Source organism: Cheilinus undulatus, linkage group 16 (genome assembly GCF_018320785.1).
Source record: "Cheilinus undulatus linkage group 16, ASM1832078v1, whole genome shotgun sequence".
In the NCBI taxonomy this organism is placed as follows: Eukaryota; Metazoa; Chordata; class Actinopteri; order Labriformes; family Labridae; genus Cheilinus; species Cheilinus undulatus.
This window is the reverse complement of record NC_054880.1, coordinates 46,787,007-46,802,876: the sequence shown is the minus strand read 5'-3', so window position 1 is coordinate 46,802,876 and position 15,870 is coordinate 46,787,007. Positions and strand designations below refer to the sequence as shown.

Genomic DNA, 15,870 nt, shown 5'->3' with positions numbered 1-15,870 from the left:
TCTCTAGGTATCCAGGTGTGTTTGTGTCTACCTGTCTCTATGTTCAGATCACTCAGTCTGTTCATGGTCAATGTCTTCCTCAGTTTCTCATCAGTCACAGTGCTTAAATAATCTGGTACTGGAAGGACTGTCCTGAGGACTGGTACTGGAAGGACTGTCCTGAGGCCTGGTACTGGAAGGACTGTCCTGAGGCCTGGTACTGGAAGGACTGTCCTGAGGCCTGGTACTTGAAGGGCTGTCGTGAGGGCTGGTACTTGAAGGGCTGTCCATGAGGGCTGGTACTGTAAGGACTGTCCTGAGGCCTGGTACTGTAAGGACTGTCCTGAGGCCTGGTACTGGACGGGCTGTCCTGAGGCCTGGTACTATATATGAACTTTGACCTATTTAGTCTCAGTCACTGTCAGTGGCAATAACATCTTTCTATTTAATTGGTGTCAGTTCATTATCAATATAAGTCTTATCAAACTATTCTGTTGCTGAATCTTTTTTGAAAATACGCTGTAATCAAGACATCAGTGCACTGAATTTAAATTATTTTATGATTAAATGTATAACGTAAGCATGGGGAGGAGAGAGGGAGGGAAAGCACCAAAACAGGACTTGAACTGTGAAGCCTGTCATTGTTCTGTGAAACTGTCGGGTCAATCAGAGAAGTTTATGAAATTCCCTGAAGTCTGCAGACACAAACCGAGCGCTGTCTCACACCAGCAGGTCATGCAGGCAGCGCGTAAACCCGTAGATCTGCGTAGGTTCACCGAAACTACAGCCAGTGGCTGCGCAAAAACGCAGGACGAGTGCCTGTAAACATCACTGCATCAACTTCTCTTCCCTCATGATTTTCACGCCTCACATCATGCATGTTATAGTAACAGCGAAAACAAGTGCATGGGGCCACACAAAAAGCAGTCCGTGCGAAACACAGCACGCCGTCACCAAGCGCTTATGCGTATATGAATAAAGGACTGATTGAAGCGAAGCCTCCAGGCAGGTAAGTTCTTGAGGAATTTTTTTAATCGAATCACTCGAATAATTCAAGGAATCATTTCAGCCCTATAACCCATCACCAAAAATATTATGCCAACAAGAAAAGTCTATTTTAAATATTTATACGCCTTCTGCAACAACATTTTGGTCGATGAAATCTGACCACATTTTATTTTAAAATTGTTGCTTTTTCTGAACCGTTTTACCAAACAGTTAATTAGGCACTGAAATCCAGAGTAACTGCAGATCAGAAATATTCAGAATAAAGACAACACACATCATTGATGAGATAATGAGTAATAATGGCCCCACAGAGCTTCTGTTGACACTTCTATTTGGTTTTACGTTGCCAAGAGGAAGAAGCGGGATCACACATACCAGCTTTGAATAAGATGAGGCCTGACCGGTTGGTGCAAGTTCCCTCTGGGAATATCACGATCTGGAACAAATGGACACTTTAAAGGGCACATCACACACAGATCCAGGCTAGCTTCATTCATAACTGTATTCAATAGGCTTTCATTAGTGTGATCCTGATGTTCGACTAGTGTTTCATGCTTGTACTGAACTGTTTCTATTACCTGAGGCCACTCCCCTTCAGACCGGGCCCGCCGCTTTATTTCCTCTACAGTTTTCCTCCTTGAGTGCTGGTCAGATCGAAACACAAATACTGGCCTAATGTAGCTTATCAGAGCTGGGAGGATGAGTGGAAGACAAATGAAAAATGGATGTTAGAACTTCAATGTACAGAAAGTAGACGTATCCCCCAGGGGCTCTCTATTGAAGACCAATAAGAAGATAAGAAGAGATGCCCAGCTCAGCTTTGCCCATCCCTACTGTTCACTTCTTATTTTGATTTGAGGACTCTGCACACCACAGGGCATGGGTGTCAAACTCAAGGCCCGGGGGCCAAATCCGGCCCGTGGTACAGTTATACCGGCCCACAAGATAATCTCATATTCTTTAACTGGCCCTAAAATATGAGGTCAGATTTCCTTCAATAGAAAAATGTAAAGTTAACCTGATTATATCAAATATCCTTAAGTCATAAAAATGTGACAAATATAAATAGTGAAAATAAAAATAATAAGATAAAAAAATGTGGGAAATTCATTTATGTTTTCATTTCCTATTTTCAATTTTGCATGGCCCAATTATGACTTCTATCTATTATTTGGACTTTCATCCTATGTTTTGAGCTTCTAATATTTATTATTTGGCCTTTATCCCAAATTTTGACCTTTTACATTCATTATTTGGGCTTAAGCTAATATTTAGGTTTTTTCAATTATTTAGACTTTTTTATCTCATATTTTGAGATTTTACATTTATTATTTGGACTTTTATCTCATATTTTGACATTTTACATTTATTATTTGGACTTTTTATCTCATATTTTGACATTTTACATTTATTATTTGGACTTTTTATCTCAGATTTTGAGCCGTTTAACTGATCATTTGGACTTTTTAAATCTCAGGATCATTTATCATCAGTGCTTATTTTTCCCTATAATGTATTACCGGTGAAAATGAGGCTGACAGTTTGGTTTAACGTGGACCCTGTTAGACCCTCAGGTTAGACCTTAATTCAGAATCCAGCCCCTTCTTTGACTGAGTTTGACACCCCTGCCATAGGGCATATTTACTAAACAGCTGTTTCATGGATGAAGTCCACCTAATGAAGGGAAAACGGCTAAAAGTGAGCTTGCCAGTAATCCCACAATGCTTTGCAAGTAGCATTAACAAAGACAACAACTTTCAACAGCTTTTACTCTCTTTATGTGATATTCATCCATTCATGGATTTTAGGTTTAACTGAAAGAGTCCTAAAATCAAATCAAGAGGCATGCAGCAGAAATGGGCGGGGCTAATCCCTACTTCCTTTTGGCAGTCAGAGGCGGGGTGATAGGGTTCCAGGGTGCACTTAGACAACAGAGGGCAGTTACAGATACACGGACATTTTAGTGAAAACGTTTTCACATCGTTCAGACTGAATGAAATCTCAGTTGTGTAAATTTAGAAATGTTTGATTTGAGAATCCTTCAGAATGAGGTTTATGTGCATTAAAAAGGTTAAATGTACAGAAAAAAGCATGGAATAACAAAAACATGACCAATGTTGAACTGTAATAGAAAATAAGAAATAGCTGTCTACCATAGAACAACGGCCATAAGAGCAAGTTTCATCTAGAGATTATATAACATTTACTATTCTAATTACAAATGTTAAACTTTATGGATAAAATGTTAGAGAACTGCTGTTTGGGATCAGAATCTAATATCCCAGCTAGTCTGTCACAGATGTTATGAAACCTGGAATACTCACTCCCCCAGACAGGAATGCTCCTGCTCTCCAGTTTAGCGACGATGGAGCACATGGTCATGGTGACTGGGATGGCATCAAAGTAGGAGGAGTGTGGCGCCACAGTGAGAATAGGAGCCTCAGAGGGCTTCGCCTGTTGGCCTTTAACCTTAATCCAATGAAAACCGCCACAAAACCACATGGCTCGCATAATGACTCGTAGACTCACATCTATAAACCTGAGAAAGGACAAACAGGAGATGCAAACATGATTTCAGCTTTGGAAAAGTTTTAAATCCTCTGGTGTACCTAGCCAGCAAGGTAATCAAATGCATATGTAGTAAGCAATTTTCACTGTCCAGTAGATCGGACTCTACAAGGTCGTTGGAGGCTCAGCTTTACTTGTAGGCATGGAGGCAGGGCTTCAAGGAAAAAGGTTAGAACCACTGTGCTATATAAATATTACATATCACACATTGAACCTTAAAACACCCTTCACAAATGCAGCCACTCCCACGACTCCCAATTTCAGAGTGAACACAGGTTTTCAAAATCGTTGGCTGTTTTATATGCAAAAATCATGATAACTCACCGGGTGAAGCCATTAAAATCAAAATGGATAAAATTTAAATCACTATCAGCCGACGACAATAAAAGTGTTTGACTGTTGATCGTATCACTTTTACACATTTCTGTGTGTTCCCACTCCTGTGTTTACTTTACCTACACACACATTATCCACACGCATACACACCTCCTCCACCATGACTGTGGTTCAACGGCGTATTCAGAGCGTCCCAGAGAGGCTGTGAAGGCAAAGGGCCATGCCAGCAGCATGAGGAAGGACACCAGCAGCAGACGTAGAGGGAACACCGTCACAGACATCAGGCCGATCTGAAGAGTAGCAGAGACAGAGAGAATTATTTCATACCTTAGAGTAAAAAAACTAAAACAAAGACACTATACAACAATGACATTTACCTGTGTGTAAACTACACAGCATCAAACAGGAGGTTTATCGCTTAAACTTTAAAAACTTTGCTATAGCAGATTTCATCTGCAAAGCTTGGGAGAAAAGGCAGAAGTGTATTGTTTACTACTGAGCTGAGAAAAGATCAACTTTATAATTGTTATGAATTTATCCTTTTGTAAAACACTGCAACTGTATTTTTGGTGTCTCATAAACCCATGAGGGTTGGGCACTTTTAGTGCATGACAAGTAAATAAGGTACAATCAATCAATCAATCTATCTATTTTGTTTTTCACTTTCTGTGCTCAATTTCAGATTAGTTCTAATTAGTTTTTACTGCTAGTTTGTTAGTTTAGTTTTTGTTTTGCAAAAATGCTTCATTTTGGTTTAGTTTTTATTACTTTTAGTGTCAATTTTAGTTTTTTTTTCAGATACATGTCAGGGCTGAGTGAACATCATACATTTTTAGAAACTTATTAAACAGGCTGATCTTTACTTAATTTATTTATCTGGAGATTGTGTTAGAATACAACTCCAGACATGAAACTACCACTGTGTGTAGTCTTAACTAAGCATTACCCAACCCTGCTCAACCGAAGAGCCCAATTATTTTAAAATATCTTAGCAAGAGCCACAATCTTAGTGGTGAAAAGTAGCAAAAATTGGTTAAAGTGGCAATAAAAACAACTTAAAGGGGGCAAAATGGTCAAAAAGGTGAAGAATAGGCATAAAAAGGCAAAAACTGGGTGGAAAGTGAAATGGGGGGGGGGGGGCAAAAATGGTCAAATAGTGGCAAAAACATGACAAAAATAAGTGAAAAGTGACTAAAATGGGCAAAAGGCAGCAAAAGGTGGTAGAAAGGGCGAAAAATTGGGGGAAAAAGTGGCATTAAATGGCAAAAGGCAGCTTCAATGGGTGAAAAGTGGCAAAAAGCACCATAAAAGAGTAAAAAACCAGGGGAAACGGGACAAAAACTGGATAAAAGTGGCAAAAAATGGGAAAAAAGTTGCAAAAAGGAGTGGCAAAATCAGCTTAAAGCAATAAAATGAATTAAAAGTGGCAAAAAATTGCAAATAGGGCAACTGGACTATATAGATAAAAAATAAAGTTTGACATTTAAAGCCTACTGTAACAGTGTGGGAAACAAACAGATTAATGTGACTTGTAAGGGATAATTTCTGAGGTCAAAGTTTCCCTTTATTTAAGGTTATCAGGGAAATAATATTTCAAATTAAGACATAAAAGAGCCACATGTGTATCACTGACTTAACCAATGAAATCAGGCCATTTTACACTCCCCAGACTCTGATGTAGGTGTCAGTCAGTCTGGTTGTGTCAAAGACTAAAACTAAGGATATTTTGTCTCCATTTTTATTTGAATTCAGTTAGTTTTGTAAGCACACTATACAGTTTTAGGTAGTTTTCGTTTTTTTGTAAGGCTTAGTTTTTATTTAGTTTCAGCTAACTGAAATGGTTTTCAAATTTTGGTTTTGGTTATTTAGTTAGTTTTGGGTAATTAAAATGATTTTGAATTTTGGTTTTACTTATTTAGTTAGTTTTGGGTAATTAAAATGATTTTGAATTTTGGTTTTAGTTATTTAGTTAGTTTAAGGTAATTAAAATGATTTTTGAATTTTGGTTTTAGTTATTTAGTTAGTTTTAGGTCATTAAAATGATTATTTTGAATTTTAGTTTTAGTTATTTAGTTAGTTTAAGGTAATTAAAATGATTTTGAATTTTGGTTTTAATTATTTAGTTAGTTTTGGGTAATTAAAATGATTTTTGAATTTTGGTTTTGGTTATTTAGTTAGTTTAAGGTAATTAAAATGATTTTGAATTTTGGTTTTAGTTATTTACTTAGTTTAAGGTAATTAAAATGATTTTGAATTTTGGTTTTAGTTATTTAGTTAGTTTTGGGTAATTAAAATGATTTTTGAATTTTGGTTTTAGTTATTCAGTTAGTTTTAGGTAATTAAAATGATTTTGAATTTTGATTTTAGTTATTTAGTTAGTTTTGGTATTTACAATGATCTTTGAATTTTGGTTTTAGTTATTTAGTTAGTTTAAGGTAATTAAAATGATTTTTGAATTTTGGTTTTAGTTATTTAGTTAGTTTAAGGTAATTACAATGATCTTTGAATTTTGGTTTTACTTATTTAGTTAGTTTTGGGTAATTAAAATGATTTTTGAATTTTGTTTTTAGTTATTTAGTTAGTTTAAGGTAATTAAAATTATTTTTGAATTTTGGTTTTAGTTATTTAGTTAGTTTAAGGTAATTAAAATGATTTTTGATTTTTGGTTTTAGTTATTTAGTTAGTTTTAGGTCATTAAAATGATTTTTGAATTTTGGTTTTAGTTATTTAGTTAGTTTAAGGTAATTAAAATGATTTTTGAATTTTGGTTTTACTTATTTAGTTAGTTTTAGGTAATTAAAATGATTTTGAATTTTGGTTTTAGTTATTTAGTTAGTTTAAGGTAATTAAAATGATTTTTGAATTTTGGTTTTACTTATTTAGTTAGTTTAAGGTAATTAAAATGATTTTTGATTTTTGGTTTTAGTTATTTAGTTACTTTTAGGTCATTAAAATGATTTTTGAATTTTGGTTTTAGTTATTTAGTTAGTTTAAGGTAATTAAAATGATTTTTGAATTTTGGTTTTAGTTATTTAGTTAGTTTAAGGTAATTAAAATGATTTTTGAATTTTGGTTCTACTTATTTAGTTAGTTTTAGGTAATTAAAATGATTTTGAATTTTGGTTTTAGTTATTTAGTTAGTTTAAGGTAATTAAAATGATCTTTGAATTTTGGTTTTAGTTATTTAGTTAGTTTTGGGTAATTAAAATGATTTTGAATTTTGGTTTTAGTTATTTAGTTACTTTTGGGTAATTAAAATGATTTTGAATTTTGGTTTTAGTTATTTAGTTAGTTTAAGGTAATTAAAATGATTTTGAATTTTGGTTTTAGTTATTTAGTTAGTTTTGGGTAATTAAAATGATTTTGAATTTTGGTTTTAGTTATTTAGTTAGTTTTGGGTAATTAAAATGATTTTGAATTTTGGTTTTAGTTATTTAGTTAGTTTAAGGTAATTAAAATGATTTTTGAATTTTGTTTTTAGTTATTTAGTTAGTTTTAGGTAATTAAAATGATTTTGAATTTCGGTTTTAGTTATTTAGTTAGTTTAAGGTAATTAAAATGATTTTTGAATTTTGGTTTTAGTTATTTAGTTAGTTTTGGGTAATTAAAATGATTTTTGAATTTTAGTTTTAGTTATTTAGTTAGTTTTAGGTAATTAAAATGATTTTGAATTTTGGTTTTAGTTATTTAGTTAGTTTTGGGTAATTACAATGATCTTTGAATTTTGGTTTTAGTTATTTAGTTAGTTTAAGGTAATTAAAATGATTTTTGAATTTTGATTTTAGTTATTTAGTTAGTTTTAGGTAATTGAAATGATTTTGACTTTCGGTTTTAGTTATTTAGTTAGTTTAAGGTAATTAAAATGATTTTGAATTTTGGTTTTAGTTATTTAGTTAGTTTTGGGTAATTAAAATGATTCTGAATTTTGGTTTTAGTTATTTAGTTAGTTTTGGGTAATTAAAAAGATTTTGAATTTTGGTTTTAGTTATTTAGTTACTTTTGGGTAATTAAAATGATTTTGAATTTTGGTTTTAGTTATTTGGTTAGTTTTAGGTCATTAAAATGATTTTGAATTTTGGTTTCAGTTATTTAGTTAGTTTTGGGTAATTAAAATGATTTTTGAATTTTGGTTTTAGTTATTTAGTTAGTTTTGGGTAATTAAAATGATTTTTGAATTTTGGTTTTAGTTATTTAGTTAGTTTTGGGTAATTAAAATGATTTTTGAATTTTGGTTTTAGTTATTTAGTTAGTTTTGGGTAATTAAAATGATTTTTGAATTTTAGTTTTAGTTATTTAGTTAGTTTAAGGTAATTAAAATGATTTTGAATTTTGGTTTTAGTTATTTAGTTAGTTTTAGGTAATTAAAATGATTTTTGAAAATTGTGTTTTAGTTATTTAGTTAGTTTTAGGTAATTAAAATGATTTTTGAATTTTGGTTTTAGTTATTTAGTTAGTTTAAGGTAATTAAAATGATTTTTGAATTTTGGTTTTAGTTATTTAGTTAGTTTTGGGTAATTAAAATGATTTTTGAATTTCGGTTTTAGTTATTTAGTTAGTTTAAGGTAATTAAAATGATTTTTGAATTTTGTTTTTAGTTATTTAGTTAGTTTTAGGTAATTAAAATGATTTTGAATTTTGGTTTTAGTTACTTAGTTAGATGTAATTAACTATAATAATCTTGCTTTTCTCTGCACATATTTGGAATTTGATCATGTTCTGAGGGTCAGATGGGAAGATACGGGGGCCCTGATGTGGCCCGCGGGCCTCCAGTTGATGATCACTGCCCTGCATCCACATGGCATTTCTCTGAATGGTTTTGAGTTTAAATAAAGGCTATCATATGATACGGCCCTAGTAGAGACTAGAAGTGAAAGAGTAGATGATTATAGAAGATTTCAAACACATCCTACCTACTGCTTTGGTGTGAGTAGTGATTCTTCTGAACTTTTTTCTCAGTTACACTGTATTTAACCACACTGGTATAGAAATAATCACAGAGACCTAGGACTAACAGCCAAAGATTTCCTTTCACCAACGCCCAGGTTTCTTCTCTTAGATTGTTGGTAATTCCATTCAGATCATTAGCAAATCTAATTATGGACCTGCATACCAGACAATCCCATAGCTTCCTCATACACAGCAACCACTGTGGACAGAGAGAAGAGTGACAGAGCATCTCCATTCATGTTTGGTTGAAACGTGAAACCCATAAACTACCATGCTCGCTACTGAACCAAAAACGTGGAACGAGCCAAGAGTGAGCTACAAAAACACTCTGCTGCTGCTGAAGCTCAGGCTGTCACAGGAAAAGGTCGTCACTGAACAGAACAAACTTTCAATAGAACAGTTAGACCAGCGGCCCCACACTGAGCTCTATCCTGGTCCAACAGGCTCCACAGGTAACAATGTGGCCATCTTTCATCATTGTGTATCATGTCTATGGCTCCCTGAGCCTATGTCAATAATAATTATGTCAGGCCTTTAACATACTGTACATTCTGTAACAGCAGAGCGGTATGTCTGCATGTCCTGCAGTGCCGAAAGCACATTCCTTTGGAGCCTTTAGGATAGAAGACGTTTTTCAAAGGAAGAAACCAAAGTCATGATCTGATCCTGATTTCCTAGTAAGGAATACATGGAAGTATTAAACATATCACAAGTATGATGCTGCTTAATGGCAGAATCATAATCACTGTTTGTTTAGGTCAATATTGAGATCATGATTCTTACTTTTACCACTTTAAGTGTGAATTTGAAATGATTAAATTAGTTTGTTGTTTTGTCCTGAGAGGCAGGCACGACTGTAAGAAATGTACCAGTTATTTTGGTCCATCCATCTTGATAACAGAGTTGTTACAGATGACTGGTGTAGTTTTACCTTTTTATAACCAACTGCCTTTCTCTCTGCTTTCTTCTTTAGCTCTCCTGCTTTTCAAACTAACAGGAGAACATGTTGCAGCCCCCTCTGGACCTCACTGATTAAAGGCAGAGCTGTTTTGGAGGAGGGGGGGGCAAGCACATGCTTGAAGGCAGGAAGGCATCATGCTCTTCAATAACTACACATGACAAATCCTGGACAGAAAACAACAGCACAGGAATAGTTTAGCATTGATTTTATCATTTACGTGACCACATGGTGCCAAAATCATAAATGAAATCAAAACTCAAGTTTCCCTGTTTTTCCTACAATGCATACAACAAAATGCAACCAATGGCGTGTCTGTCAGCAGGTCTTAAAAGTTAGTAGACCTCCATCTTCAGTGTGGACGTCTGTGAACTTTCCCTACATCATGGGTCAAACGGCAGATTGTTCCTAAACAGGTTCTTTGGGGGCTGAACGTTCAAATAACCTGAAGACATATTTAAAATGACCTAATTAACATACTTTCTTATGTATTTTTAGGCCTGTTAATATAAACGCGTTAATGTTCGTGATTAATCTGGAAAGTTTCACATGTTAAAAAAATAATAACGCAATTTATTCATTTAACAGAGTTTGACAACAACTTCCTCCCATAGTCCTCCTGGGCGGATGTTAACGTCCCTGGGGAGAAAAGGTTAAAGGCGGGTCAAACACAGCCAGCAGGGATGAGTGAGGTCACAGACCCAGGTCTGCTTCACAGGAAATTTAGATTTAAAAAGCTGCCAAACGGAGCAAAAGCTGTGTGTACATACTGCTGTGATGGACCGTCTTTAACCCATGGCACAACGAGTCTGAAGTTCAACCTCCGGGCAAAACACCTCATTGTAGCAAAGGTATTATGGTAGCAAAGACGCTAACAACAACACAGGATCAAGCCATGATAGCTAATGTAGCTAAAGTTAGCGAAGACACTAACAACAACACAGGATCAAGCCATGATAGCTTATGTTGCTAATGTTAGCAAAGACACTAACAACAACACAGGATCAAGCCATGATAGCTAGTGTTGCTAATGTTAGCAAAGACACTAACAACAACACAGGATCAAGCCATGATAGCTAATGTAGCTAATGTTAGAGAAGACACTAACAACAACACAGGTTCAAGCCATGATAGCTAATGTAGCTAATGTTAGCAAAGACACTTACAACACAGGATCAAGCCATGATAGCTAGTGTTGCTAATGGTAGCAAAGACACTAACAACACAGGATCAAGCCATGATAGCTAGTGTAGCTAATGTTAGCAAAGACACTAACAACACAGGATCAAGCCATGATAGCTAGTGTAGCTAATGTTAGCAAAGACACTAACAACATAGGATCAAGCCATGATAGCTAGTGTAGCTAATGTTAGCAAAGACACTAACAACACAGGATCAAGCCATGATAGCTAGTGTTGCTAATGTTAGCAAAGACACTAACAACAACACAGGATCAAGCCATGATAGCTAGTGTTGCTAATGTTAGCAAAGACACTAACAACACAGGATCAAGCCATGATAGCTAATGTTGCTAATGTTAGCAAAGACACTAACAACACAGGATCAAGCCATGATAGCTTATGTTGCTAATGGTAGCAAAGACACTAACAACAACACAGGATCAAGCCATGATAGCTAGTGTTGCTAATGTTAGCAAAGACACTAACAACAACACAGGATCAAGCCATGATAGCTAATGTAGCTAATGTTAGCGAAGACACTAACAACAACACAGGATCAAGCCATGATAGCTAGTGTTGCTAATGTTAGCAAAGACGCTAACAACAACACAGGATCAAGCCATGATAGCTTATGTTGCTAATGTTAGCAAAGACACTAACAACAACACAGGATCAAGCCATGATAGCAAATGTTGCTAATGTCAGCAAAGACGCTAACAACAACACAGGATCAAGCCATGATAGCTTATGTTGCTAATGTTAGCAATGGCGCTAACAACAACACAGGATCAAGCTATGATAGCTAATGTAGCTAATGTTAGCAAAGACACTAACAACAACACAGGATCAAGCCATGATAGCTTATGTTGCTAATGTTAGCAATGGCGCTAACAACAACGGAGGATCCAGCTATGACAGCTAATGTAGCTAATGTTAGCAAAGACACTAACAACAACACAGGATCAAGCCATGATAGCCTATGTTGCTAATGTTAGCAAAGACACTAACAACACAGGATCAAGCGATGATAGCTAATGTAGCTAATGTTAGCAATGGTGCTAACAACAACACAGGATCAAGCTATGATAGCTAATGTAGCTAATGTTAGCAAAGACGCTTACAACAACACAGGATCAAGCCATGATAGCTAATGTAGCTAATGTTAGCAAAGGCGCTAACAACAACACAGGATCAAGCCATGATAGCTAATGTAGCTAATGTTAGCAAACGTGCTAACAACAACACAGGATCAAGCCATGATAGCTAATGTAGCTAATGTTAGCAAAGACGCTTACAACAACACAGGATCAAGCCATGATAGCTAGTGTTGCTAATGGTAGCAAAGACACTAACAACACAGGATCAAGCCATGATAGCTAGTGTTGCTAATGGTAGCAAAGACACTAACAACACAGGATCAAGCCATGATAGCTAGTGTTGCTAATGTTAGCGAAGACACTAACAACAACACAGGATCAAGCCATGATAGCTAGTGTTGCTAATGGTAGCAATGACGCTAACAACACAGGATCAAGCCATGATAGCTAGTGTTGCTAATGGTAGCAAAGACACTAACAACACAGGATCAAGCCATGATAGCTAGTGTTGCTAATGTTAGCAAAGACACTAACAACACAGGATCAAGCCATGATAGCTAATGTAGCTAATGTTAGCAAAGACACTAACAACACAGGATCAAGCCATGATAGCTAATGTAGCTAATGTTAGCAAAGACACTAACAACACAGGATCAAGCCATGATAGCTAATGTAGCTAATGTTAGCAAAGACACTAACAACACAGGATCAAGCCATGATAGCTAGTGTTGCTAATGGTAGCAAAGACACTAACAACACAGGATCAAGCCATGATAGCTAATGTAGCTAATGTTAGCAAAGACACTAACAACACAGGATCAAGCCATGATAGCTAGTGTTGCTAATGTTAGCAAAGACACTAACAACACAGGATCAAGCCATGATAGCTTATGTTGCTAATGTTAGCATAGGCGCTAACAACACAGGATGAAGCCATGATAGCTAATGTAGCTAATGTTAGCATAGGCGCTAACAACACAGGATCAAGCCATGATAGCTAATGTAGCTAATGTTAGCGAAGACACTAACAACAACACAGGATCAAGCCATGATAGCTAGTGTTGCTAATGTTAGCAAAGACACTAACAACAACACAGGATCAAGCCATGATAGCTAATGTTGCTAATGTTAGCAAAGACACTAACAACAACACAGGATCAAGCCATGATAGCTAATGTTGCTAATGTTAGCAAAGACACTAACAACACAGGATCAAGCCATGATAGCTAATGTAGCTAATGTTAGCGAAGACACTAACAACAACACAGGATCAAGCCATGATAGCTAGTGTTGCTAATGTTAGCAAAGACACTAACAACAACACAGGATCAAGCCATGATAGCTAATGTAGCTAATGTTAGCGAAGACACTAACAACAACACAGGATAAAGCCATGATAGCTTATGTTGCTAATGTTAGCAAAGACACTAACAACAACACAGGATCAAGCCATGATACCTAATGTTGCTAATGTTAGCAAAGACGCTAACAACAACACAGGATCAAGCCATGATAGCTTATGTTGCTAATGTTAGCAAAGACACTAACAACAACACAGGATCAAGCCATGATAGCAAATGTTGCTAATGTTAGCAAAGACGCTAACAACAACACAGGATCAAGGCATGATAGCCTATGTTGCTAATGTTAGCAAAGACACTAACAACAACACAGGATCAAGCCATGATAGCTTATGTTGCTAATGTTAGCAATGGCGCTAACAACAACACAGGATCAAGCTATGATAGCTAATGTAGCTAATGTTAGCAAAGACACTAACAACAACACAGGATCAAGCCATGATAGCTAATGTAGCTAATGTTAGCAATGGTGCTAACAACAACACAGGATCAAGCTATGATAGCTAATGTAGCTAATGTTAGCGAAGGTGCTAACAACAACACAGGATCAAGCCATGATAGCTTATGTTGCTAATGTTAGCAATGGCGCTAACAACAACACAGGATCAAGCCATGATAAGTAATGTAGCTAATGTTAGCAAAGACGCTAACAACACAGGATCAAGCCATGATAGCTAATGTAGCTAATGTTAACAAAGACGCTAACAACACAGGATCAAGCCATGATAGCTTATGTTGCTAATGTTAGCAAAGACGCTTACAACACAGGATCAAGCCATGATAGCTAATGTAGCTAATGTTAGCAAAGGCGCTAACAACAACACAGGATCAAGCCATGATAGCTAATGTAGCTAATGTTAGCGAAGACACTAACAACAATACAGGATCAAGCCATGATAGCTAATGTAGCTAATGTTAGCGAAGACACTAACAACAATACAGGATCAAGCCATGATAGCTAATGTAGCTAATGTTAGCGAAGACACTAACAACAATACAGGATCAAGCCATGATAGCTAATGTAGCTAATGTTAGCAAAGACACTAACAACAATACAGGATCAAGCCATGATAGCTAATGTTGCTAATGTTAGCAAAGACACTAACAACAATACAGGATCAAGCCATGATAGCTAATGTTGCTAATGTTAGCAAAGACACTAACAACAATACAGGATCAAGCCATGATAGCTAATGTAGCTAATGTTAGCGAAGACACTAACAACAACACAGGATCAAGCCATGATAGCTAATGTGCTAATGTTAGCGAAGACACTAACAACAACACAGGATCAAGCCATGATAGCTAATGTTGCTAATGTTAGCAAAGACACTAACAACACAGGATCAAGCCATGATAGCTAATGTAGCTAATGTTAGCAAAGGCGCTAACAACAACACAGGATCAAGCCATGATAGCTAATGTAGCTAATGTTAGCGAAGACACTAACAACACAGGATCAAGCCATGATATCTAATGTAGCTAATGTTAGCAAAGGCGCTAACAACAACACAGGATCAAGCCATGATAGCTAATGTAGCTAATGTTAGCGAAGACACTAACAACACAGGATCAAGCCATGATAGCTAATGTAGCTAATGTTAGCAAAGACACTAACAACAACACAGGATCAAGCCATGATAGCTAATGTAGCTAATGTTAGCAAAGACACTAACAACAACACAGGATCAAGCCATGATAGCTAATGTAGCTAATGTTAGCAAAGGCGCTAACAACAACACAGGATCAAGCAATGATAGCTAATGTAGCTAATGTTAGCGAAGACACTAACAACACAGGATCAAGCCATGATATCTAATGTAGCTAATGTTAGCAAAGGCGCTAACAACAACACAGGATCAAGCCATGATAGCTAATGTAGCTAATGTTAGCGAAGACACTAACAACACAGGATCAAGCCATGATAGCTAATGTAGCTAATGTTAGCAAAGACACTAACAACAACACAGGATCAAGCCATGATAGCTAATGTTGCTAATGTTAAGTAATGCATCAAAGTCAATATTTTTGCTAATGTTTGACATACCCAGGACTGATTTACACTCCCCCACCCAACATTAGTTTTCTGGAAAATAATGACTGTTTAGTGTGTTGTTGTAGAAAAAATATGACCATCCTGTAATCAAACTGGCATTTAAAGGGTTAAAATCTTCAGAATTATTCAAGAATCGATCTTTTTGATTAGAACAGAAGATGATCAAAATATTTGACCACAAAAAGCAGAAAAAACATTAATGTATGCTATATTTATTGTTGTTTTGTAAGTGGACGTTTTTGTCCTTAGTGTCTTTAAAGGGTAGTAAATTTTAAATCAGATGCTACATAAAACTAAAAATGCATCAAAGTCAATATTTTGGCTAATCACTGACACGTCCAAGCTGGATTTAGAAATAACACCCCAGCCATCCAAGGAA

The 15,870-nt window shown here is 35.7% G+C and overlaps 1 protein-coding gene across 3 annotated transcripts in view; it reads right to left on the bottom strand.

Annotated features, from left to right (window-relative positions):
* lpcat1 (lysophosphatidylcholine acyltransferase 1) overlaps window positions 1–15,870 on the bottom strand; it is a 53,237-nt gene that overhangs the window by 15,559 nt on the left and 21,808 nt on the right. For all 3 annotated transcript variants that reach the window (XR_005993041.1, XM_041808035.1, XM_041808036.1), the window contains exons 2-5: window positions 4,042–4,181; window positions 3,312–3,526; window positions 1,566–1,678; window positions 1,363–1,423 (exon numbers count right to left, since the gene is read on the bottom strand). Coding sequence is in view for 2 of the 3 variants with exons in the window: in XM_041808035.1 (XP_041663969.1) it covers window positions 1,363–1,423; window positions 1,566–1,678; window positions 3,312–3,526; window positions 4,042–4,181 (529 nt within the window). In the remaining variant the exon portion in view is untranslated. The remainder of the gene's footprint in view (window positions 1–1,362; window positions 1,424–1,565; window positions 1,679–3,311; window positions 3,527–4,041; window positions 4,182–15,870) is intronic.